General features: G+C 37.2%; 1 protein-coding gene and 1 pseudogene across 5 annotated transcripts in view; both read right to left on the bottom strand.

Annotated features, from left to right (window-relative positions):
• SGCD (sarcoglycan delta) overlaps positions 1 to 27,476 on the bottom strand; it is a 1,484,556-nt gene that overhangs the window by 143,922 nt on the left and 1,313,158 nt on the right. For all 5 annotated transcript variants that reach the window (XM_056821905.1, XM_056821897.1, XM_056821913.1 and 2 more), the window contains one exon: positions 24,987 to 25,106. In XM_056821905.1, coding sequence (XP_056677883.1) covers positions 24,987 to 25,106 — 120 coding nt within the window. The remainder of the gene's footprint in view (positions 1 to 24,986; positions 25,107 to 27,476) is intronic.
• LOC130453773 (BRISC and BRCA1-A complex member 1-like) lies at positions 6,300 to 14,194 on the bottom strand (annotated as a pseudogene).

Here is a 27,476-nt window from a genome sequence, read left to right as displayed (position 1 = left end):
GTTCGGCTTTGCATATAGCCCTGTATTTGGGGATCAGGTAGAAAAGAGAGAACTTATTCTTTGTCCTAGGCCAGCATCATAATATCCTGAGAGACTGTACCCAGAAGGCTAGGCATATATGGTCACCTATCGGGTGCTAATCAATGTTTCCAAAGAAAATGGCTTGGCTTAGCTCTCATTAGACATTTTTCTAATGTCCTCTTTGCTTGCAGATGTGGGTTCGTTCTGCCACTAAGTCACTTGTAGACTAGTTCTGTAACTATCTCCTTAGGCACCCAGTTAGTTACTTAACATGTCTGACCCTTAGGCGCTTCATCTATAAAACAAGGATAATATATACTAGACATTCAAGATCAAAGAACTACAAGGGACCATTGATACCCTCTACTGAGATTTCTTCCTTTTACAGATGAGTTCACCCAGTTCACAAAAGGTTGAGTGATTTGCCCTAACCCATCAGTCAGATCCTCTAAATCTCAGGTCAAATCTCATTTTACTCTACTGCGCTGCCCACTTCATTACTTGTTTTGAGGATAAAACACAGTGACAGTGTTCTAAACCTCTAGTCCTTCATTTTCAACTGCTGGATGTGCATCTCTGAATAAAAACAGTAACACACAACAGCAGCCCATATCTGTATAGGACTGAAGGTCTGCAAAGTGCTTTACACACAATATTCTATCCAGTTCTCACTACATATCTGGGTTTTCAGGGCTAGAATTATCTTGGCCATTTTACAGATAAGGAAACCAAGGTTCAGAGAAATAACTTATTCTGAGTCACAGAACTGATATTAGACTTGAACTCATGTCTTCTGCCCCCCATATCTATTATCTTATCCATTGTAATATATATGTCACTCTTGAATTTCAAATTCAAATGAGTAACATATATTAAGTGCTTTGTAAGCCTTAAAGTGTTATACAAATGCTACCTACTGTTATTGTTATGTCCAAAATAGAACTCATTTCCTCTTAAAATATCTACTCCTTCAAACTTCCTGTTTTCATTAAAGAATATTAACATTCTCATATTCAGCCTAGTCCTAGGTTCGCAACCTTTTATTTTTTAATTTAAAGTTATTTATTTGTTTTGTTATATTAAAATACACAGTTAACTCCCTCCTTCCCTCCCACTCCCCATCAGAGGTGACATCATTTGTGTGTGTATGTGTGTGTGCGTGAATATATATATATATATATATATATATATATATATATATATAACCTTACATTCTGTCTTAGAATCAATACTCTGTATTGATTCCAAGGAAGAAGAATGGTAAGGGCTGGGCTTTGGGGATTTGGGGGTTAAGTGACTTGCCCAGGAGGGTCACACAGCTGGGAATTGTCTGAGACTAAGTTTGAATCCAGTACTCCAGTACTTCCCATCTCTAGGCCTGGCTTTCAATCTACCGAGTCACCTAGTGGTCCCTGATATTTGTATATATATTAAACTATGTCTTATTTTTATTTATCAAGTCTTTCTCTGGAGGTGGATATATATCAGTCTTTCTTCAAACAATATTTATGTTTCTGGACATAATGCTTTCTCAATTCTGTAATTTCACTCTTCATAATTTTATGTAGGCCTTTCCAAAATTAATCCGCTTATCATTTCTAACAGTATAGTGGTATTCCATCACAATTATATGCCACAACTTACTGTTCTCCAAATGATGGGCATTCTTTCAATTTTGAATTCTTTGCCACCATCAGGAGAGCTGCTATAAACATATAGGTTCTTTTCCTTTCCCCTTAATCACCCTAGGAAATAAACCTAATGGTATTATTCCTGGCTCAAAAGGTATACCATTTATAACTTTGAGCATAATTACAGATTGCTTTCCAAAATGGTTAGATAAGTTTACAGTTTCACCAAGAGTATATTAGTGTCCCCATTTCTCCCCATTCTCTCCAATATTTGTCATTTTGCCCTTTTGTCATTTTAGTCAATCTGATAGATGTGAGATATCTCAGAGTTGTTTCAATTTGTATTTCTCAAATCAGTAATGGTTTAGAACATTTTTATATAGTTATGTATAGCTTTGATTTCTTCCTTTAAAAACTCTCTGTTTTTATCTTTTAAAATGGACTTTTTAGACCACGTATCAATTGAGAAATGGCTCATATTTTTCTAGGTTCATAATTTTAAAAATCATCTTTGATGATTCCCTCAGTTATCATCAACACTTATTTAGATGAATGCAGGAACCACCTAAGTGATTTCTGTGCTTATAGTTTCCTTCTACATCCAATTCTCCACAAAATTGCCAAAATGCTCTTTTCCTAAGACTCTGGATCTTAGGAGCTGCATCAATCCAATTCTCTAGCCTTAATAGCTCTGTATTGTCTCTAGGGTTGTACAATGGAAAGAGATCACCTAATCCAACCCTTCAATTTCCAGATAAGAAACCTAAGTCACAAATAGATTATTTGCCCAAGGTTATAATGACAGCTAGTAGCAGAGCTAAGATTAGAGCTCAGATTTTTTTTTTTTATTTGTCTCTAGGTAGAATGCTCTTGCTTACATATGGAAACTTCAAAATCCACAATGGATTTTACACACATCTTAATCAATCAGATCCTAGTATATAGTATATATTGTGGTGGAAAAGAAAAAGCAGAAAGGGGGTAATTGTATTCATTTATTACAGTTTTCATTGAGTCATTTTATTTAGATATCAGAATTAGTGTCCATTATATATTCTTCCTGCTTCTACAGTAGTACTGTTTCTGATAAGAAAGAAAGAAGGAAGGAAGGAAGATTCAGGGTAAATTTTAAGTGATGTAGATAATTTTCCTTCCACTTGAAATTCTTCTTCCTATCTACTCATCCAACCTCCTTATCTTTACCTGTGGAAAACCTTTAAGATTTTAGCAAATCACTTCTCTTTGAACTTTCAGATTACCAAAGGGAAACTTTCCCTCTGAATTCCTATCACATTAGTCTGTGCTATTCATATATGACAAACTCCTCTTGTAGTAGAGCTTAAAGGGTTAAGTAAGATGTGAATGAGTTAACTATCCAGTATAGTTTCCATGACAGGCAAAAAAAAAAACAGGAAGAGGTTAAAAGAAATGAGACAGAAGGAAAATCTGGTGAAAGGTCCTAAGACCTTTTGTAGCCTTTGCCTTTGATTTCTTCTAATCTTCAATATCAGTAAAATATGGGGTGATTTTCATGTATGGGAAGATTTTAGCAATTGTTATGAGATGTGAGGGGGGTGAGAGAAATGAAATGTGATATAGGTAGGAGGATCTAGAAAACTGTTGTTTGCTGAATTTTGCAGATCACCCCTTAATTGTGCCAACCTAGGTAATGAATAAATCTGTTTTAGGGAGAACATGGTTAATTTTTCATTTGTCAAACACTGTAAAAATCCCTGGACTCCTGGGAGTTCTTAAGGTGGAAGTAAGGCCAACATCTTGTACTGTAATTATTTGTATATATACCTTCTGAATAAAGTTAAGACTATAAGCTTCTGGAGAGCAAGAAATGTTTTACATTTGTCTTAGTACTCTTCTCAATAATTTTCCAGAGCTTTTACTCACATAAACATTTGTTCTTCCAAATATGTACTGATAGATTTTTGAGTAAGACTCACCAGAAGATTTGTTAGATCTGGAATCAGAGGATCTGGGTTTAAATCATAGCTTGCTTAGTTATTATCTGTGTAAGGAAAGGCAAGCCACTTCATCTTCCTGGGTTTGGAATTGTTCCATTCCATTCTAAATCTAGGATTCTCTGATTAGACAAGGGTAGCTTCTACAAACTTCTAGGCGAAGGATGCCCTCATTAAATGCAGGGCAGGAAGTCTCAACTTGGAATGCTCACCAGTAACCAATCAGTGGGATGAATATGGAGTTAGGGAGGGAGAATCACTTTCCTTGGCAGCTGAAATGCATTTAACAGACAAACAAGGAAAAGCTATTACCTTTCTCCACAGTTTGTAGGCACCCTGCATATTGATTTCTTATTGTCTTCTTTTGTTTGGTTACCTGCAATAGTTTCCACATGGCTATGGTACAAAGGCAAGTGATTCTTGAAGGTTTTGACCTCTGGTAAGTATCCATTAAGCAACTGAGTTTGAAGGACCAGACAATCATCAGAGCTGCAACTAGCAATTCTGGCTTGGGGAGGAAGAAATGCACTCAGGGGCAAGATGGGAAAGGAGGAAAAAGACTGACTATAGGAACACTGGGAACCCAATGTTCTCAGGGGAGACCCATGACCCAAGTTCAAGGTTTTAAACTTGAAAGCAGCCTCTTCCTCCTAAGGGGGGTGGGTAGAGGAGAAGAATGGGTGTAGACAGAGATCCTTGACTCCTCTTGGGGGCAAGAAATGTGCCATCTGATAGTTGTTTATTTTCTCTAAATATTATTTTGAACTGGATATTAAGCTCCCTAAATTTTGGTGCTCTGGGATACAACCCCAGTCTTCCTGCCTTGGTGACAAATCTAACACTCACTATATTAGACCTATTATTCTGTTGCAATGTCAATGTTTTCCTAAGTTTGCTTAAAATTTGTCTTCATTTTCTTCTCATTCATTTTTTTCTTTGGACCAATTGTTAATGAGCAATGTGAGCTGTATATTCGTTAATCCATCACAAGTTCAAACTCATGGGTCAGGCTCAATGGCATCCTGATTGCAGTGACATCTATGCTCCAGTGCCCAGCACAGTGCTAGCCAAGTAACAGATACTCAAGGTGACTGATACAGATTTGGCCTTGAAACCTATGAGTCTTTAGATTTGATAAAACGTTAGGCAACTCAACATTAGTTTACCTGATGTTGAAATCACCTTGTTAAATACACTTCCTTTTTGCCTTATTTTAATGTGTGTGGGAAGAGATAAGAAAGTCAAGCATAGAGAGGTAGAAAAAACCCCTCATCCCTAGAGCTAATATCACTTTTAATCTTACCATTACATACTCTATTTCTATTTTTTTCACAGAAGTAAAACTATTTAAACTTTCTAATGTCTTCCTGCTGGCTTTATAGGTCTGACTCTCCCTAACCCCCCATTTTAGTCAAATATGGTATTGTACAATAAAGGATGATAATTTTGGAAGAAGGATCCACCAGGAACAGAGTCCCATTTTCTCCCTCCTCCCCCCATCTCAGGTGAAAACAAACTTGATGTAATGCTTGATTGTGTGTCTTTGATGACAATCACTCTCTTTAAAGTCAATCTGAATTGGTAATTTACTTGAGAAGCAAGTATATATTTAAATTTTTATTATTTTTATTAATTATTTTTTAAATTTTAAAATACTTTTCCATGGTTCCCTGATTCATTTTCTCTCCCTTCCTGTTCCCCTCCTACCTACCTCTTGGAGCTGACAAGCAATTCCACTGAGTTATACATGTGTAATCAGCAGTAGATATTAAAACTACTCCCAACTCCCAAACTCACATATTAATAATAATTCAGTCAATAGTTATTAAGTACTTGTTTTATGCCTGCAAATGTTCTAGGTATTAGGAGAGAGATGCAATTTTATTAAAGGATTTCTTCCTCACTGTAGTTCAATAGGAGGATGAGGTGTTAACATAGGTAATTGTTATACATAATGCTACATTAGAAGGGCAATCTTAGGTTCATGTTATTTTAAATTTGGAGTTTGAAGGGAACTTAGAGGTCTAGTTGAACCTTCTTTTAAAGATGAGAAAACTTAAGCCTAGAAAGGGCATGTGATTAACCCAAGATTACACAAAAATGCCTAAAGTAGGACTGGAACCTAGTCTTCTGACTTCAAATCTAATACTCTTTCCACTGAATTGGTGTTCAGTTATTTTCAATAGTTTCTTTGTGATCCCATTTGGGGTTTTCTTGGCACAGATACTGGAATGGTTTGCCATTTTGTTCTCCAGTTCACCTTACAGATGAGAAAACTGAGGTCAATAGGGTTAAGTGACTTGCCCAGGGTCACCCAGCTAGTAAGTGACTGAGAAGAAATTTGAACTCAGAAAAATGATGAGTCTTCTTGACTTGTAGGTTTGGCACTCTATCCATGGTGCCACCTAACTGCCCTTCCACTGAATTATAAAATTGCAAAACAAAGTATTCAATTACCATTTATAATGTAACTGGTGTGTGTCTCTTGTGTTCCTCATCCTCTAGCCATATTTACTTATTCAAATCCCATCCTATTTTTAAGTTCCAAACTTAAATAGAAACTGGGGTCCCTTAATCATATATGAGGATCCCTTTACACAGCATATTGTCTTAGAAAAACACATTAACATTGTATTCTACTGAACTTTTATTTATTATGATTAATATTTTCCAATTGCATGTTAATCTGGTTTGGCTTAGTGGTGTATTGACATCTCTGCTTTAAGGTCTAGGTCAGGTCCCTCCTCCATGAAGCCTTTCTTTACTGCTTTCCTCTGATTTATGATGATACTTAGTGTTAATGCCACGTACATAACATAAATAATAATTGCATGCTGCTGTGTAGCATCCTTTCTATTACTGTATTAACTTGTAATTATTTCATGTTTGTTGTTATTTGAACAAATTTATATTTGTGTCTTTCAATTAAGTCTAATTCAACAAGCATTTATTGGTCATGTGTTATGTGCAAGGAATTATGCTAGTCAATGGGATACAAAGACAAAAATAAAAGTCTCTGCCTTTGAGAAACATACTTTTCTGAAAAAATGTTTATCACATTCTTTTATCATCCACCTTATACTTCCTAACTACATTGGAAAGCTTAAAAACTAAATTTTTTTCCCAATTACTTATAAAAACAAATTTTTATCATTCATTTTTAAAAGATTTTGAGTTCTAAATTTTTTCCCTCCCTATCTTCCATCGTTTTACCTTAGAAGGCAAGTGATTTGATATAGACTATATGTGTGTAGTCTTGCAAAACACTTATTAGTCATGTTATAAAAGAAAACAGACCAACCCCCATACCCCAAAACAAGAAAAATAAAGAAAAAAATTTAAAGTATGCTTCAATTTGCATTCAGACTCTGTCAGTTCCTTCTCTGGAAGTAGATGGAAATTTTTCATCATAAATCTTTTGGAATTAGCTTAGATCATTGAATTGCTGATAATATTAAGACATCCATAGTTGATCATCACACAATATTGCTAGAATTGTGTATAATGTTCTGCTGATTCTGCTCATTTCACTTTGTATCTGTTCATATAAATCTTTCCACATTTTTAAAACTCTCACCATTTCTTATAGCACAATAGTATACTATCACTCTCATCTACCATATCATGTTTAACCATTCCCCAACTGATAGACATCACCATAACTTCTGATTCCTTGTCACAACAAGAAATCCTATAAGTATTTTTGTACATATAGATCCTTTTCGTTTTTCTTTGATCTCTTTGGTGGATGGCCCTAATAGTGATATTGCTGGGTCAAAGAGTAGTCAGAGTTTTAGAATTCTTTTGGCATCAGTCCAAATTGCCCTCCAAAATGGTATCAATTCACAACTCCACCAACAGTACAGTAGTATCCCAGTTTTTCCACATTCCCTCCAGCATTTGTCATTTTCCTTTTCTGTTAATCTATCTGAAAGGTGTGGGATAGTACCTCAGGGTTGTTTTATTTTTCATTTCTCTAACTAGCTCTAATTCTCTAATTAATAATCTCTAATTAGTGATTTAACAGGGGCAGCTAGGCAGCTCAGTGAACAGAGAGACAAGCCTGGAGACTGGAAGTCCTGGGCTGAAATCTGGCTGCAGATATAGTTGTTTACACTAGGCAAGTTGCTTAACCCCAGGTACTTAGCCCTTACTTTCAATTCTAAGGTAGAGAGAGTAAGGGTTTTTATTTGTTTGTTTTTAAACAGTGATTTAGAACATCTTTTTACATGACTATAGACAGCTTCTATTTCTTCTGAAAACTGTTCATTTTCTTTGGCCATTTTTCATTAGGAGGATTGAAAAGCTTTCAAAGGCAAGAAATCCACGTTATTTTTGTTAACTCATAATGCCTAGCACAGCACCACTGAAATAACAGGAATTAAATATGTATGTGGTAAATGAATAAATGAATGAATGTTATGGTTAGTTCAAATGTGACATGAGGCAGGGTAGATGCAGCTTGTTAGGCCTCGAAGTTGGGCTAAGATTTGGGTAATAAAAAGTATTTGATTTAGACTCAAATGACCTGGTTTCTCTTTTGCCAATTACTAGTCATATGATCATGAATGAGCCATTTGATCTCCCTGAGCCTCAGTTTCATTATCTGCAAAGCTGGTATAATACTTGCAATGAGAGACAGATGGTAAAGAAGATAGAGCCTTGTATCACAGGAGGTCTCAGTTCAAGTACTGCTTTGATACATGCTGGAAATAAGACCCTGGGCAAGTTACATAACTTCTCAGTACCCTAGATATGATTAATTCTAAAAGATGAAGAACAGTTCCAGATCTGCTTTAATAGACAGCCAAAGAAATCATAGGCCCAGAATAACAGGAACAAACATAGTTGCACCACCTGCATGGTAGGGTCTTGCGAGCAAAGTGCTTGGTGAAACCTACAATACTATATTAAGGTAAGCCACTATTGTTTCACCAGATTGATTATCTCACCTGCTACTCCTGGAAGAGATAAACGTGAGAGTTGAAAAAGAAATGATGGAAGTAATTGACTTGGGATATGGGGAAAGAGAGAGGAGGATTGGTGAAACTGGTCCATAAGTTTTCCCCCATTAGGAAAAGTGAATGAAGATAGAACTCTTCAAAAAGGAACCTGAATTAAGTTATTCTTACCTAATGCTTCTCCCAGCCCTATGAGCAAGGACAATTTTCTTGTTCACGGACCCCTCATTTACCAGAGAAATTCCCATTGTCCTTGGCCTTCCCTGGAATGAACACAGAACAGCTGTCCATGGACTGCAGAGTAAAACTCTCCTGCAGCCAATATAATTAACGAGAAGTCCCAAAGGTGGTGACATGTGCTTGCTGCATGGAAGGAGTCCTGACATTGAGGGATGCCTGGTGATAGTGTGTGTCCTCATTTGGAAATGTTCTGTTTTTGTCTGACAAAAAGAATTTTTTTTAAAATAGAAAGTATGAAAAGAACTCGGAAAACATTAACATGTATCATAATGGCAATAAGAAGAAAAAATAGGAAGTCAATTAAGAATCAAAACATCAACAAACTCACCCCCCCAATAATTGCTAGAATTATGTATGTTCCAATGAGCCAAATCCTGAAGCTTATCAATTCTTTAATCAAACTAGAAAGCTTACAGAGTCCCCAAGTGGCTTCTCTGTCTCCCACTGATGGAGGCAATGGCAGAATTGTTGAAACGTTTGCAGAGGCAAAGCTGTTGGGACAGCTGGGATAGTTTACATAGAGAGATTAATTCATCACACTCATGTTAAATCTTGTCTTCTTCCTGCCCAAAGTGAAAAGCATGCAGGGCAAAGCAAATGTCTTTTTCATCCTGTTTCAGGAAGTATCTGTCCAACGTGGATGAAGGGAGTCAAGCCATTTTAGAGAGAAACAAAACCTAGTTTAGTTAGGATGCTTGTTTAGTTCAGCATAGATCTGGAAGCAGGATAGGAAATCACCTAAGATTTCTGGCTCTGGGCTGGGTGTCAGAGGAATGGAGGGAGAAGAATTGTGTATATGTACTTCAAACTGGTAAAGTAACATTTTAAAAGATGAAGAGTCATAGGTAAAGTTAAAGTATATACATATGTACACACATATATATGTGTGTGTATGCATGAGGGACAAGAGAGACAGAAAAAGAAAAGACAGGGGCAGAGGAGAGAGAGAGAGAGAGAGGGACAATGAGGAAGACAGAGAGGGTGGGTGAGAGTAAGCAGTGGACTATAGTTAGAGGCACTGGGCTTGATCCCAGTTCTAATATTCATGAACCAGAACAACTTTGTCCTAACCATGTCATCACTCTAAAGCTCAGTTTAAATGTATAATACGGGGGGATTGAGAATTGAACTATAGTGGACAAAGAGCTGACCTTGAAGCCAGCTAGATGAATTTGACACATAACTGTGTGACTAGGACAAGGTATATAATTAACCCCTTACTTCCTCTAAACAATTCTGAAAGATAAGCTGAAAAAGCCTTGCTAATCTACATTGGTAGAAGGAATTTCTGCACTGGGAGTTCACTATACCAATGAAGTGATGGTTTAAAGAAAAAAGGAGAGGAGTAGGGTGATGATAATAATATTTGTATCACCTGTCTCATTGGATTGTGTTTTGAAACCTTCAGGTACTATAGATATGAGTTCATATTGTTATTCAAAGGAAGTGTCAGTTTAGCCTTGTAAAGGATTTTTAAAAAAATACATAGTACATTGGGTTATGGGTTGTTGTTCTTTGGAGAGCCTTTTTATTTGGCTTTTTCATTATATTATTTGTGGGAAACATAGCTTTATGATCTAATAAATTATTCCTGTATTCCTATAAATAATAACCTACTTAGGAATGATGTGCCAGAGGTGAACTATAAAACTCACAATTCTTTTCAAGCAGCCAATTCCCCAGCAGATTAAATCTACTACTAATGATAACCAAACAGGGAGAACAAGTGCTTAGTCAAGTTTTGAGAGGTACTGATTTGTCATTCAAACTTTTTTTCATCCAAAGTTGGAACCATATACTTTAATGCTTGAGACTGACTTTCAGTACTCACTGTCACATATTAGGTAACATGCCCCAAGCTTTAATATAATTCCTTATTCTTCATCCATACTTTCTTCTCCCTACCCTCTTTCTACCACAACCCTCAATTCAAAATATGTAGGATCAATTTAGGAAATTAAATGTGGTTTTAAAGGAAAGTATAATTAATAGATTTTTAAAAATTAAATTCTTTTTCAATTAACAAATATGTATTTCCTCTTCATGCCACCATGAGAAAAGGAACAAAATAAAGAAAAAAAAACCCTCTGTAACAAATTATACATAGTCAAGCCAAACAAATTGCCTCATTGGCCATGTCCCAAAATGTTTTTAATCCTTTTGAAGTGGGAAAGAAAAAGGAATTAAAGTGGTGCCCATCAACTGGTAAATGTTCAAACATACTATAGTAGGCCAATGTAATGGAATACTAGTGAAATTATAAAAAGAATGGATTTAGAGAAACCTAGGAAAACTTGTATAAACTCATACAAAGTGAAGAAAACAGGATCTGGGAAACAATTTCTTCTATAAAAACAACACTAAAAATAAACAACTTTAAAAGGCCTTAAGAACTCTGATCAATCCAATAATCAACTATGATTCCAGAATATGATGATGAAGAGAGCTTCCCACCTCCTGACAAATAAGTGATGAACTAAATAAGATAGTTAAGGGAAACAGGGATCCTAGCACATTAAAGACAAAAGTGACACGAGAGTATAGAATATTGAGAACTGAAAGGAACCTAGAGACGTTAGGATGATAGAACTGAGAAGGATTTTAGAACGAAACTTAGAATATTAGTTCTGGAAAGGCCCTTAGAACATAAAATATTAGGACTGAAAAGGAACTTAGCCTAGAAGAGGCCTTTTAAGAAGAATATTAATCCAATTTCCTCATGTTCCCAGAAGGGAATGTTAAAACTGACCCCTATTTTTTGAAATCAGTATGATGGAGGAAATGAGTACAACTCTTCTTTGCTAGCCCTATCAGAGACTTGGGTGGGTCACGGAGCTAAACCAAGAGATAGTGAGGTTCATAGGAAATGAGGATCTCCTTGTGAAGGTTTAGTACAACTGTATATAGATTTCCTCAGGGATATTGTTAAATAAAAATTCCCCATCATCATAAATATTAATTGTTGGAATGCAATAGGAAGCTTCACCCAAAGACTACCTTCTAAATGTAACATAAATAGAGTCAGAGGCTCTGGGGAAATACTGATGTGTCAACTAGTGAATCCTTAAAAGGATAAGTTAAGCATCAGATCATATTTTAATTTCTATAAAACTTATGCTAATTTAAATAGCTTTAGATTTAATTAAAAATGTTTTTGAATAGATAATAATATAACTTGGGTAATTAGCATCAAGTGGCATCTAGAGGACATATTTTAAAACTAATCTAGAGAACAGAGTTAATTAAGAGTTAGAATAATGCTTTATGATTATGCTTTGTTTATAAATGCTATAATGTCCAATTTATTATTAAGTGAAATTAGTAATTAATGAAAATCAAAGTTATATTTTCCCTTCTGTTTTCATTAGATTGCCTCTTAGATACACTGGCTTTTAGTTCATTCATGGATTTCCCTTTAGGAAAAAATAAAGTAATGACAGTAGATAATTTTGATATTCAATTAGTGAGATGATTCTGTGGGTCTCATCCTGCCTGTCTATCTCTGAGACATTTGATGTTTCTGAGTATGGATTTAAAATGATTAGAATTTCTTTGCTACCCATAATGCAATCTTCCCCTACATTTTGAGCTTTATCTCTCAATCCTTCCCTTTTCTATGTGCCCTAAACACCAGTCAGATTGGACCATTGCCTACCTAGCACACACATTTGACATTTTACAACAAGAAGGACAGACATTTGCTAAGTGTGCAGAGCACCATTCTCATTCTTATTGGGGCTCTGATTCTTAGATGAGCCATGAACCCTTCCCTCATGGAAATTATATTCTTGCAACTTTCCCTCTTCTATATCTTTGCTTCATAGAATTGGGATGCCTTTTCCCTCTTTCCTGGCTTTCTTCATTTCTATCTTTATAATCCTGTCCTTCCTTTGTGGTCTACAGCCTAAGAAGTGGTACTTCCTCTAAGAAGCCTTAGGATCAAATAAATGATTTATAAGAATAATGATAATAGTTACCATTTAATTAACTCTTTAAAGGCTTCCCCCCACTAAAACAAGATACTGACAGCTTAATATTCAAGATATGTATCATGGGGCTGTAGTTAGCATTATGACAAGTCAGGCCCATATACCCAGATCAATCATTGATTGGACCTTACCCAAGAGCCACCATCTCCACTGGGGCTACAAGTACTATTCTTAAGGACCTTCTCTAGGGCCTATGGAAGAAGGGGTCATCTTAGGCAAAGGAGGTTTGAAGTAGGCCTTAAATGGTAGCTTCCCTTTCTTCCTTCTCCTCCAGCTCTTCTTCCTTCAGGTGGCTGTAGGATGTATGTGTCTGGAAAGGTCTCTGTAAGGAGTGGGCCAAGAGCTTGGCCATGCAGTTGCGTAGCTCCACAGCTGGCCATCAGTGAAACCTCATATTAAGCTAGTGCCTTTGGAATCCAAGCCTTCAAAGAGGGTATATGCATTCTTCCAGCTGGGCTCCTTTTCATTATCCTCAGTGCCACTGTGTGTGTATATATCACATTTTCTGTGACCAGAAGCTCAATCTTCTGCCCAATAAGGCTAAACAGGCTGTCTAAGTTGAAGGCCATTAGGTGATGGTTTCGAGATCATAGAGACAGTTGCATATCTCTCTGGGGTCAGAGGTTAAGCCTGAAAGCCAAGTGGTATCAGCATTTACCACCACCAAGGCAAACTCATGGCACCTGACAATCTTGGGTTTTGTTCAAACAAACATCTCAATCATCTTCTGGGACACAGTCAGGGAATTGGTGGGTGAGCCATTAAATGACTCCAGTTTTGGCAAAGACATATCCTTTGACAGGTCCAGGCATATGATCACCTTCTCTGGTCAACTGATCCTGGGAGTCTGGATCTGAAATTCTACAGTCTGTGACGGCTCCTGCCAGGACCTGCCATGGTGGGTTGGATGGGCTGTCGTAAGCACTGACTGCCTGCGTCCTCACTCTCACTTGGGAATCTAGAGCTTGGTTTTCAGCTCCCACTGGAGAGATTTGGGTCCAAAGCCTCTGTTCCCTCATCTGTTCCACCTCCTCAGCTGCGGTACTTCCTGATTCTACTGACTCCGTGGTTGGGGGACCTCAAGGTCAAACTGAAAACTCAGCTCAGAAGACCCGCCAACCCCTGTCCCAGAACCCCTTTCGGGACTGTGGCCTCACTAGCAGTCACTCCACTTGGGGGCCACCATCTTCTCTGCTCTGCCCCAGGAAGTAGGGAAATCAAAGTGCCTGCCGGGAGTCTGGTGTCAGAGAAGAGGAACAGGAGGAGTCTTTAAGGGGCATGGCCAGGGGACAGCTGGGGTCCAGGCTCTTGAAGATTTTCCCAGCACTTTGTAAGTGTTACTTTCTCCTCACAGTTACCTCCACCCTCTCTTACCCCATATTCCCACCTGTTCAATGGAATAGTAAACTGAGTTTGAGAGAGGTAAGTGACTTGCCTTTGGATATGCAGCAAGTAAATGTCGGAGACAGAATTCTAACTTGGGTCATTTTGAATCCAAATCCAACACTGTGAGAGACATGAGGAATTAGTTATCCAGTCGTGTCCTCTCATTTTACAGAGAGGAAACCAAGGCCCAAAGGAGGAAAGGAGTAGAGCTGTGATTGAATCACAAGGCCTCCAACTTCAAATCAAGTACTCTTTCTACCATATCATGTTGCTCTATATAATTCTCTTTTCTTGTCTCTCTTGAACTCCCAACACATTCCATCCTGTTATATGGTTATTGCTTAGTTATTGCATTTAAACAGAGGATATAGTATCAGGAAGACTTGAGTTCACATTGGGCTTCAGATATTTACTAGCTGTGAGACTCTGGGTCAAGTCATTTAACGCTCTTTGTCTTGGTTTCCTTATCTGTAAAATGAGCTGGAGAAGGAAATCGCAAACCACTCCAGTATATTTGCCAAGAAAGCCCCAAATGAGGTCACAGAGAGTCAGAATGATCCAAATGACTGAACAAGAACAATAACACCAACAAAGACAATTCATCTGATAAATTATGACTTTTAAGAAGTAGGGATTATTTCATAATTACTTGTGTACCTTTCCTACATCAAGATGAATATCATGTACATAGTAGGCAATTAATAATGGTTGTGAATGAATGAATGAATTCTAAATTAGCATTGCTACAGAAATGGTTTTTTCCCCCAATTTCATTTACTACAACAAATATTTATCAAGTGCCTACTTTGTGTAAGGCACTGTGCTAGGCTGCTATATATTTTTTCCATTTTGTATAAACAAAATTATAAAGAAAAATGGTCTGCCTAAATTTTATGATTCTAACTAGGTAACACCAGCTCATTCTGTAACCCTGAGCTCTATTTAAAGATTGCTATTTTATATTAGACATACAAGCATTTGACTGCTTCATGGTACTCTTACCCATGACTTTCTACTCATTACATACACTGACACTTCAAGGTTCTAGGACCAGAGCCTTATAGGTTGAAAGAGATCAATCAACAAGATTACAGTATTACTCTACCCAGAAGGTAACAAACTCCAGAGGAACAACACGTTGACATAATTGGAAGAAGATTGGATTTAGAATCTGGGGAAATGGGTGCAAGTCTTAACTTAAAAACTTAATAGCTGTGTAGGCCTACCCCTAGGCTTTCACACATAGCTGCCTCTTCTCCAGGCCAAGGGGTAATGTGAGTTTATTTCTTTCATTAATTCTCTCACTCATTCATTCCTTCACTTACAGCACAGCCCTTGGAATCAAATCTCATTCAAACCCCACTTCTGACATTTCCTTGCTGAGTGACTGGGAAAATCACTCCAGCTCTTTGCTTCCTCATATGGAAAATAGGAATAGTTGTACTACTTAACTTGTCTTGAGGAAAATGCTTTGTCAATTCTAAAGGGCTACATAAAGGTGAGCAATTACTTACTAATAATAGCAATTATTGCTGTTAATTAACTGCCTACTAAGCCCTGGAAGAAAAACAAAGATCAATAGGACAAGGTCCCCATACTCAAAGGCACTTACAGTCTCATGGGGAAGTATGACAAAGGAATAGATAATTGCAGTACAAAAGATCACAATGGGTACAAAAAGAAAGTGCAATGCTTCAACATGGTAGGTTTGCTGATAACCTTTTAGTCAATACAGTTGACACTTATAGAAATGTAGCTTAGAGGCTTATGGTGACTACATAGTGAGGTAATGCTCTATTTAGTCAAAGAACTACTGAACAGAATTTAAACAATAAAATATTTTCCCTAATTAAAGCAGAAAATAGAGGCAGTTTGTTTTAAAGGATCAGAGGAAAAGTCTTTTAGTCAGAAAGGTGTGCACAATTTCTCAGTGCCCAAAATAATGAATGCTCTAACCTTGTGAATTACAGAATAGCTGTATGTCTGCTTTAACTTTCTACCCTAGAAGTTCCCTATACACTTGAAAAAAGCTCTTCCATTTCTCCCACTCTGAATAATAAAAATCAAATTATAAAAGAAATAAAAGATGCTATCTGAAATTACATAGTTATGAGCCTGATCCGGGTTCCTGGGCAAAACTTCGAAGAAGGCAGAAGCTCTTTCTGGACAAAAATGAACTCACCCAAGTTCCACCTTAGTTAAATCACTTTATCTCTCACTGTCTAAGGCAACTTTAAGACTATAAATATCAGGAAAGGTGTCAATCTTTATTAGCAGAAGTTTTCTCATCTAGGAGTTCTTTACACCAATTGAGTCACAAGTCTAGATCCCACCCCCCTCCAAAAAAAGTCTCCAGAGTCTAGTACAGAGATGGGCAAATTTTAATAAATACTTTTAATAACTTTTGGGCTGATTTATATATATATATATATATATGTATATATTTCTTTCTCTTAAAGAATAATTTAGTTGAGTGGAAAAGTGTGGTAGAGGTAGGTGAGGAGGAACCTCAGTTATTATGTCTTAACATTACAGGATACTGTGAGGCTACTGCTGGGAATGCGGCTGCCAGGGTGAATAGGGCAGGACTGGAAGGGGCATTTCAGCTGAGGTCAGCCATGTGGGTGAGGAAATGTCTTATCTATACTTTGCTCTTTTAACTAATTATTTTTGATGAATAAGTGCTCAGGTAAGTTATTTTTACCTGCTGTAGGGAATCCCCTCAGCTCCTTCTAAGTGTTGATGCTCTGAGGCAAAGTCCTAGTTGTCCTACTTATGCTATGCCTTCAAAGACACCTGTTATCTCTCCACCCAAAAAGTTATCAGTGGTTCACTATTGCCTTCCAAGTAAAATTTAAAATCTTTCCCCTGATTTTCAAGACCTTTAATCTTGCTTATTTCTACTTATCAGTTCTTTCTTTGGAGGTGGACACACACAAGTCATTCTTCAAACAATATTCCTCTTATTATATATAATGTTCTGTTGGTTTTTCTCATTTTACTCTTCATAACTTCATATAAACCTTTCTATGGTTTTCCAAAATTACCCTGCTCTGTCATTTCTTATAGTGTAGTAGTAGCCCCTCACAATCATATGCCACCACTTGTTTAGCCATTACCCAATTGAGGGGATTTCCAGTTCTTTGATTCCACTAAGAGAGCTGCTATAACTATTTTAGAACATACTGATTCTTTCCCTTTTTCCCTGATCATCTTGGGAAATAAGCCTAATAGTGGTATTGCTAGATCAAAAGATATACTGTTTTTTAACCTTATCTTCCATCTTAGAACCAATACTAAGATCTAGGTAATGGAAGTTAAGTGATTTTCCCAGGATGACATAGCTAGGAAGTATCCTAGGCCAGATTTGAACCCATGAACTCCTATCTTTAATCCTGACTATCCATAGCCATCTAGCTGCTCCAAAAGCTATACAGTTTTATAATTCTAAGCATAAATCTAGATTGCTCTCCAAAATGGATGGATCAGTTCACAGTATCATAAACAGCATATTAGCCTCATCATTTTCCCACATCCCCTCCAAAAGATCTTTTTGTTCTTTTATCGTTTTAGCCAATCCAATAGGAGTGAGATAATATCTCAGAGATGTTTGATTTGCATTTCTCTAATCAGTAATGATTTGGAGCATTTTTTCTATATTTATAGAAAGCTTTGATTTTTCATCCCTAATGTTCTTATCTTTTGACCATTTATCAACTGAGAAATGGTTCATATTCTTATATATAATGTTCTTTTCAATGGATGGATGGACAAATCCTAAATGGTAGTTACAAATTCAAGAGGTGCCTTGGGTAAAAAAAAATCAAAGCTCTACAAATGGATTTAGGATTCAACATAGAGGTAATACTTGAAATATTGGTTAGTTTAACATGTTCTGTGAATTGGGGGAGAGGGATGCTTCCAGCATGATTCATCTATCCCAAGGGCTTTGCTCAATTCTCTTGCTTCAGAGCAATTCAACCAACATTTTTAAGCACTAACTATATATAAGGTACTGTTCTTAGTTATTGTGAAAACAAAGTAAAACCTGCAATAATACCTGTCCTGAAGGAGCTAACATTCTCTTGGTAAAATATGGTGAGGGGTGGGGTGAGGTTAAAAGAAAAAACACATACATAGATAAGTAAAAACAAAATAATTGGAAGAAAAAGAGGGAGGGAATATCAATGCCTAAAAATATCATGGAAGCTTTTTGGAGGAGGCACTTGATTGGAACATAAGAATTCTGAATGGTTTCTGAAAGGCAGAGATGATGGAGGGGGGTTACATTCTTAGCATGTGAGACTGCCTATGCAAAGGAGGTCAAAAGAACATTGTAATTAATACCTGTTATTTATAAAATAATTTACCTATCATAGCAACCCTGTGACCTAAGTGCAACTTGGAGATGAGGGAACTGAAGCTGAGAGCCATTGTATGACTTGCCTAAGCTCACACAGAATTAGGCAGCTAAGGGAGGATTTGAACTCAGGTATTTCTGAATCCCAGTACAGTGTTCTATCTGTTAGATTAGAGGAACATCTAGTAATCTATTTCACCTGGACCATAGGTAAATGGAGGAGAGTAATATAACAAATAAATAAAGCTGACCAAGGTAGAGTAGAGTCAGACTTCAGAAGGTCTCAAATGCTTTGCTAAGGGATTATACATTTTATCCTAGAGGTAACAGAGAAACAGATTAATATGGCAGGATCTGTGCATTAGTAAGTGTATTTTGTCAGTTCTGTGGAAAAAGGAAGACAAGTTTCAAATTTTCCCTAGTGCCAAATACCACCAAGCAAACTGAATAATTAATCTTTTATTGATGGAGGAGAAGGATTAGTGGGGTTCCGAGCAAGCATAGTTGCATTTCAAGTGCCATTTTGTTTCTGCTTTTTCAAGTCTACACTGATCTTCCCTTAGTCCTCTCTCGAATTTCATGAACAATAATTTTTGGCAGGCAGTTTGATAACATTTTGCCTCAATCAACCTTCCAGAACAAATATATACTCACTAGTTGCTGCCAACTAACCTATTGTCATACTGTTGTCATAAGAAAATACCACTGTCAGGGACCAAAGCACTACAAAGTGGTAATTAATGTGTTAAATGCCCATCCTTCCCCTCCTCTCACCAAACAGCCTCATTGTCAAATAATTCATCTTAATGATTAAGGTACAAAGCAAACTACAAAATTTTTTTTAAAAAACTCCTAGTTCTGTCTTAGAATCAATACTATATATTGGTTCTAAGGCAGAAGAGTGGTAAGGGCTAGGCAATGGGGGTTAAGTGACTTGCCCAGGGTCACACAAGTAGGAAGTATCTGAGGCCAGATTTGATCATATAACCTTCCATTCCCAGGCTTTGTGCTCTATCCACAGAACTGCCTAACTGTCTCACTCAGATTTGCTTAAAGCATTTTGTTTTGACTTCTTTACCCTCAATGCATTCTACCTTGCTTCATACTTGTTTATACAATGTGTCCCATCCTTTTCTACTAGAATGATCATAAGCTTCTTGAGGGTAGGATTTCTATGGCTTTTAATATCTGTGAACCTAGTGCCTTAGTATATATAGTGTCATATACAAAGCAGGTATTTAAGAAATATTTGTTGAAAAGAAGTGAAAACAGATTTGGATTCATTTCAAATTCTCTCCACATATGGAGGCAGCACATAGATTAATGTTGGTCCTAGAGCTAAGAAATCTTGGGTTTGAATTCAGCATCTAGTACTTACTAGGTATATGATTATGGTCAAGTCATTTCAACTTTGTGGCACTGTGTAGGAGAACAAGCCCAAATAGTTATTCACAAAGCTTTGGAAAATCATAGGCTGTAGGAGGTTGGTGACTGGATCTTGAAAAACAGAGCACTATCATTCCCTTACTGAAGCCCTTTATATTTCTATCTTATTTTCAAAGGGAATTATCCCAATTCATATACTTCCATCATTTCCCCATTTCTCTTAGGGCTAGACTTGCCTACAAGAACACAACTATGTCTCAAATTTATTTTGCTCTAATATAACCTTAAACCAGGGTTTCTTTTCATACCTTGGTCTGAGAAACATTCAGATACTTTCAATCATGGTTGAGGAAGGGGTTAGAAGAGATGGAAGGAACCAGTAAAACCACCACCAAAACAAAAACAATAACCACCTCCCAAAAGACCACCAATGTGTTATAGCTCTTCCTCCATTCAGTTTTCGCACATAATGGCCTGAAATATCCACAAAAGTCATCTCAGACCAAAGGAAACCATCGGCAGTTTATTTAGGGTTAAAGACAATGAGGGATAAAGGACTAGGACTTCTCACCATTGGGGAGAATTTGAAACTTTTGTAGTGTTTGTGTGATTTATTGGCTAGCAGATAAAAGCTTTTCATTTACCTGAAAATAAAATTACCTGAGAGGTATCCATCCTAACCTCCATTCACTGAAGTAACATGTGCCTGGGAGCTCATTCAGCCACAGGTTATAAGCATTTCATTGACTTGGGTGGGTATGAAATTGGTGTAGTGGTCTGTTTCGAGTCCTAGAAGACTGGGTAATGGCAGGGAGATTTATCATAGAGTTTCATTTCCCCATTCCTGAGTAAAAAGTAAATGTTCCTCAACATTGGCAGAGGCAGATGTTCCCAAAGCTCTGACTCTGAAAGAAAAACCTCGAGAAATGTAACCCTGAGATTAAAAAAAGCTACAGCAGCAAGAAACTCATATTAGCTTCAAGGCATCAGCATAAATAATTGTTTGTGTGTGTAGAAGAGGAGGGCATGTTTTTTCAGATATACCATAGCAGGATCATTTAAACTATGATAAAACCCGAACATCTGAACACCCCAAATTATCTTTAAGCTTTTCAAAGTCAGGCCTTAAAGCTAGCTTGTGACTCATAACATTCCACAGTAACTAATGGCAAGTGCTAAAATCAGTTTGTGCAAAACCATCTTGCTAAAAGTACCATCATTTTTCCCCCCTCTGTAGGATGATTTTAGTGCTAGTAAAGGATTTATTCTAATAGGCGGGGGAAGGAGGAGTCTGATTTTCTTCAATTATCTCTTGGTCAGAAATAACCTGGAAGGAACTAGGCACTGTTTGCCTTTCCCTACACACACACACATAATCCTTGACTCCAAGCAATGCAACTTCTCTAAATCTTTGAAATTGCTTCATATATTTATATATACACACAGATGCAGACATATGTCTATACATGTATATTAAAACATTTGAATATACACACATAAACACAAATATCCACATATGTAGATATATGTATGTACCCATGTACATAATTTCACACACATATATGTGTGTACACATACATATACATATACACATATCCAAGGAAGGGGGAAAGAGAGACAAAGATAGAGAGATAGCTATTCTCTCTCTATATGAGGAAACACTGGTTTTGGAATTTCCCTCCACCAATTTAAATGTCACTCATTTTAAGTTGCAATCTTAGTGGTTCTCAAATTTTTGGATCTCAGGACTCCTTTCCACTCTTAAAAATGATTACAGATAACCACCCCTCTGCTCAAGAACTTTTGTTCATGTGGGTTGTACCTATTAGTACTTACTATGTTAGAAATTATGTATAAGTATTATTGTGAAAATAGTTTTTTTTTTCTTCATAGATCCCCTGAAAGGGTCTAGGTTTGGGCTGGGATCAGTTATCCACACTCTGAAAAGTGACTGTTTTAGAGAAATGCCTGGGATTCTGGGAATTTAAGGCATTTGCCAATGATCATTCAACCAGTGTTTTGTCAGGGGCAGGACTTTCAGTATCCTTCTGACTCCAAGGTTGACCTTCTATCCACTGCACCATGGGCCTCTTTAGGAGTCAAGTAAAGTAGATTAGGATTATAGGTTTTCAGCTGTAAGGGACTATAGATGGCACTAATTTGACAGTGTCATCTCATCAATAAGGAAAATAACAGAGGTCCAGACAGGTGATCTGACTTGTCCAATGGCAGATAGAAAGTGGTAGAGCTAAGATTTGAAACCAGGTCTCTTGACTCCAAATGTCACACCTTGAAAGGATCTTAGAATATCAAACATCAAATGTCAGAGTTGAAAAGGACCTTAGAGCATCAAACATAGAATGTCAGAGCTAGGGAGGACAGAGAGCAAAAAATGTTTCAGCTTTAGAGAATTCAAAAGACATTTAATTCACAATCTTCATTTGATACAGATGAAAACTGAGATGCAGAGGGTGAAAAGAGCCAGAGACAATGTGAGCCAGGCTATTTAGTAACTCAGGCCAATATTCTCTGCACTCTACTCCCTTCTACTCTCAATAAGCCCTTGATAATTAGATAAATTCCAAAAATTTCAGGCTGCTCTTAAAAACCTTTTATCAATTGGCTTCATCATATTTGCCTCCCCTTTTCTTGTACTCCTCCTCAACACAGTTGTTATTATCATCCTGGTGTCATTATTCTTACCTGGTTTTATACTCATTGGTTTAGTCCCACAAGGGATATGCTCCTTCATCATGGAATCCTAATATTTAGAAGTTGTCCTCCAGACCTGGAAGGTATTCCCTCTTCACCTTTGTCTCTTAGAACCCTTTATTTCCTTTAAAATTCAACTCAAATGCCACCCCTTATATAATATCTTTCATGATTTACTCCAACTGTTAGGGCTTCTCTTCATTAACTTGTGTTTATTTTATCTATATTCTTTATACAAATTTTAAGAGTGGGAATTTACATCCTATGTATGTAACAACTAATGTAAACACAGAAAGTTCAGACTTCTTATAGGAATCAATCAATCAATTATGCAAACTAGGTATGAACAAGGTCATAGTTAGTGGGGGAAGAACAAAGTACTTTGACCACTGGATGAAAAGAAGACACTAAAGAAGGAAGTATTTTGTGATTGAAGAGAATCAGTAGTTTGAGGAAAACTCTAAAGATATTTAATCAACTTTATCTTGATAAAAACTGAGGTAGGGGATGAAATAACTCATTCAAGGTCAAATAGGGATAATGTAAGGCAGGATCAGAACCTTAGTTTATGGCTTAGTCTAGTCAGGCAGTGGATAAAACAGAAAGCTGATCCATAAGTGACATAAACAATCTTCAGAAGCTTCCAGGATTGGGATTGCCCTGGATTTATATCAGAGAGTAGTACAGGTGGGGGAGAGTGAGCTGAGAACTAGAACTAGACTCTTTCTTCACTGTGCTGATCATATCTTACAAAGATAAGACCAGCAGGAGATACATCCAGCTGGGAGCAGAGAGAGATAAACTTTGAATGAACACAAGCAACCATGAACACTGATAGATGTAGAGAGATAGTCACCAAAGGAAGGAAGTAGCCTCAAGATAAGTGTCCCATTGAACCAGAAAAAAATACTGACTATGGACTCAAGAAATGATTAATGAGGAATTGTGAGTTACCCCTTTGCCATATGCATACACTACATATGTTCCTCAATACAACTGTATTCTTTAATTTTGAGCTCACTCTTTCCATGGACCTCTGTACACTTGCGAGAGAGTGTGCCCTAGACTTTTGGCAAGGGATCATTTGTACCAATTGTTTTTAATATAACACATTGGTAAATATCTTTTCTGAAGGCTAATTGTAACTACTGGCTAATCATCAATGGGAAGCATACCAATGGGAACTCATGAGAGACCTTCCCAAAGCCTCGGGCTCTTAGGGCTATCTTTAGAATTGGTGTGGCATGGGGCAGGAAGAGAAGTATTCAGCCATCCTCTAAGGATCCCTCTTGCCAATGGAACTATTGGTTGAGGAATTAGACTTGGAGTGGAATTCTAAAATATGCACATACTCTCTCTTCCAGCAGAATGCAAGCTACTTGTAGGCAGGAACTGTTTCATTGTTGCCTTTCTCTCTCCAGTATCTAGTATGGTGCTAGGCACAAAGTAGATGGGTTTTTTTTTTTTTGGTGTGTGTGTTTTTCCCCCTAAAAAACCCTTACTTTCTGTCTTAGAATCAATTCCATGCATTGCTTCCAAGGCAGAAAAGCAATTAGGGCTAGGCAGTGGGGGTTAAATGACTTGCCCAGGGTCACACAGCTATGACATAACTGAGGCCAGATTTGAAACCAGGACTTCCCATCATTGGGCCTAGCTTTGAATCCATTGAGCCACCTAGCTGACTCTCAAAGTAGATTTTTAATGAATGAATGCTGGTTTATTGACTGATTAATTAGATTTAGAAAATACCTTAGAAATCTTCTTGTCCAACTCCTTCATTTTACAGATAAGGAACATGAAATAATTAGTTGGTACCACAAAGGTAATATCTAAAACCTGGTCTTTTGTCTCTAGATCCAGTGTTCTTTTAATTGCATTATATATACTGATGTCCCTTATTATGATCTACTATCATCTACTTTAGTTGAAAGCCAAACTGTCTTTTTTGGACTAGTATGTTTAGAGCTAAAAAGGACCTTAGGCATCATGCCATCCAATCTCCCTCACTGTATAGATAAGGAAAACTAGGCCAAAAGAGTTATTTGAATTGCCAAGGTCACATAGAGAGGAAAAACCCAGGTTTGACGACTCCAGAATAAATGTTCTTTCCACCACGTCAAATTGTCTAATTGTACTTCCTCATTTTGCATGTTTGATCCAGGAAATGTTGTCTGCTTCATATTGAAGAGATTTCCCAGCTTTCCTTAATGAGATAGTACAATCTCATCTATTCTTAAACTCTCTACTTTTCTGGAATCTCATTTTTCTGTCATTTTAAAAGTACACAGTAGGATTATATGATTTTTAGTCAATGCTAGTGTCCTTACCTAAGACTCTTAATCTTTCTGCTCCAACCACCACTTCATTGTCATCTGCAGAAAACAACAATTTTCCAGAGACGGTTTTCACCTCAAATTTTTTGCCATAAGCTTCTACTGCTTTGGGACCTAGAATGGCAATGGGAAGTGAGAAGAGAAGAAAAAATAATCATGATTATATATCAAATAAACTTGTCTTTTCATTAAAAAGAAAAAAAAGTGAAATATATGAGAAGTTATTAGTAACTTTGTTAAGTAATGTGTCCTACAAGCCCCATACACACAAATTTATAATGTTTTATATTATACCTTATATGTGAGAATAATAATATTTGCCCAGTTATAAACTAATTCCTAGGATATAAAATAATTGAACTTGGTTACTGTGGGAAGTTATATAATCTCTTCCTTAAAATCTTAAAAATATTATCTAATTGGTTTGAATATGGTATGACCTGGCAACAAGCTGAAGGACAAATCTGCCATTTAATATATCCTCTGATCCTAAAATTCTGATTCAATCCAGGGATTGAAAGTTGGACACTTTAGGAATCTTTCTTCACTCTTTCAGGTCATGTAAATCCATTCAAGTCCTGGAACAGAAATATATCAGACAGTAATATCTCTGGTTCCTTTAGAGAATTAGGACAGGGCCTACCTACATGGGCTGCATTGAAAAGCAGGGAATTACTTGGCTACCCAGGGAATCTGTTTTGACTCACTGTTACCTGATGCCAAGATCTATTTTGTCCAAAAGACCAACTCTGCATTTGAACTTCTGCAAAGGCCAAATATTTTGGCAGAAATGAATGAGGGACTCCTTTTAGAGCATTTCCCCCCATATTATCAGTTCAATTTTCATACTTGGCTTTTTTGTCCAATAAAAAATCAAAATGTATCTTTCACTGTATGGTTTGGATCACTTAAGATCAGGGCCAACTACCAGGGTAAAAATGAAAAAGCATAGAAATAGAAAAAAATATGATAATTTTATGGCTGGAGAGGGCCTTGAATGAATGGCTTTAGAATAAAAAGGGAGAAGGTGAAGCCCAGAGAGGAAGAATAATTTCTCCAAATTCACAGGATGAATTAGTAACACAGCAGTAAGGCCCATAACCTAGGAGTCTAGATTTCTAGTCTGAGTTTATAGTCTACTAAACTTCATTGCCTTCACTATAGAAACAGTGGCATCAATTTAAATCTCCAGCTCTTGAAAGAAAATGCAATGATGCATTTTCCCTATCCCCACAAGCATCTCGATTTCCTTCTAAATAGACACACATACTGCCTAGGGCTGCATGTCAGCTTTGCAAAAATGATATGGATAGGAGGAATATAATACATCCCTCCACCCCCTCATAGATTCCCCTCTTTAATTCAGAGGGCAATAGATTGGTCCCTGACTATACCAAACATCAAGTTTAATCCCTGTGAAGCTGTAGTTCTAGGTATAAGCCCCTTGAGCTAACTCTGAACCTCAAACCTTGCTGAACTTGTGGCCTGCCTGATGGTTACAGAGCAGAAAAACCCTAAATTATTTCACTGAACTCAGAGTGCAGTACACAATTAAGTTATCTTCCTTTTAAGGGCTTCCCAGAGCACACAATGGAATTTACCAAAGGCCAGCACTATCTGGGTGTTTAAAGCTCAGCACTTGGCAGCATTGGCCGAGATCGTGCAGTGTAGCTTCTGGCTCAATAATATGGGAGGCTTGTCCTTTTGTCTGCTTCACTCACAGCTGCCAAACGTCCCCAGTTGATCTAGACATGGCTGGAATTTTAAAGATGGAATTTAGAGAGAAAGGCAAAGGGAACGGAAGAATGCCCAGGAGAAATGATATTCTCTGGGTTAACTCCATGTCTAAGTCCCACATTGGGACTAGAATATGAACATTCCAAGGTGGCAGGTAAAGTTAGCTGTGCGTGTGCATGACTGACTGACTAAAGAGCTCCCTACTAAGCAGTATATCTCATCAAGGAGTAATCTTGATCTATAGGCCCCAGTTTATCAATATGACTTTAAAAGAGTCCATAGGGGCAGGTAGGTGGCTCTGTGGATAAAGATCCAGGATTAGAGATGGGAGGTTCTGGGTTTAAATCTGATCTCAGACACTTCCTAGGCATGCCATTTTACCCCAGTTACATAGCTCTTGGTCTTCTGCTTTGGAACTAACACTTAGTATTGACTATAAGATGGAAAGTAATTTTAAAGGGCCCATAATGTGAATGAATAGCTATAACCCATAAGCCACTCTCCTGCCATTAGCATCACCCCATACACAGCTGATGTCTTGAGTTCCTTCTTTAAGCACTCCTAGTACCATTAGGGCTTGGATGGGATTCCAGGCTTTGGGCTACTATTAATTTCATGTCTGTATTCTGAGGTAACATTTGTCAGTGTGGGCTAGCCTGGCAACTTATTTGCCATTTATAACACTATGGAGAAAAATAGATGTTTCCATTGAATAACTAACTTGCACAACACATCTGTAGTTTGGGG

Source organism: Monodelphis domestica, chromosome 1 (assembly GCF_027887165.1).
Source record: "Monodelphis domestica isolate mMonDom1 chromosome 1, mMonDom1.pri, whole genome shotgun sequence".
NCBI lineage: Eukaryota > Metazoa > Chordata > Mammalia > Didelphimorphia > Didelphidae > Monodelphis > Monodelphis domestica.
This window is presented reverse-complemented; position numbering and strand designations above follow the sequence as displayed.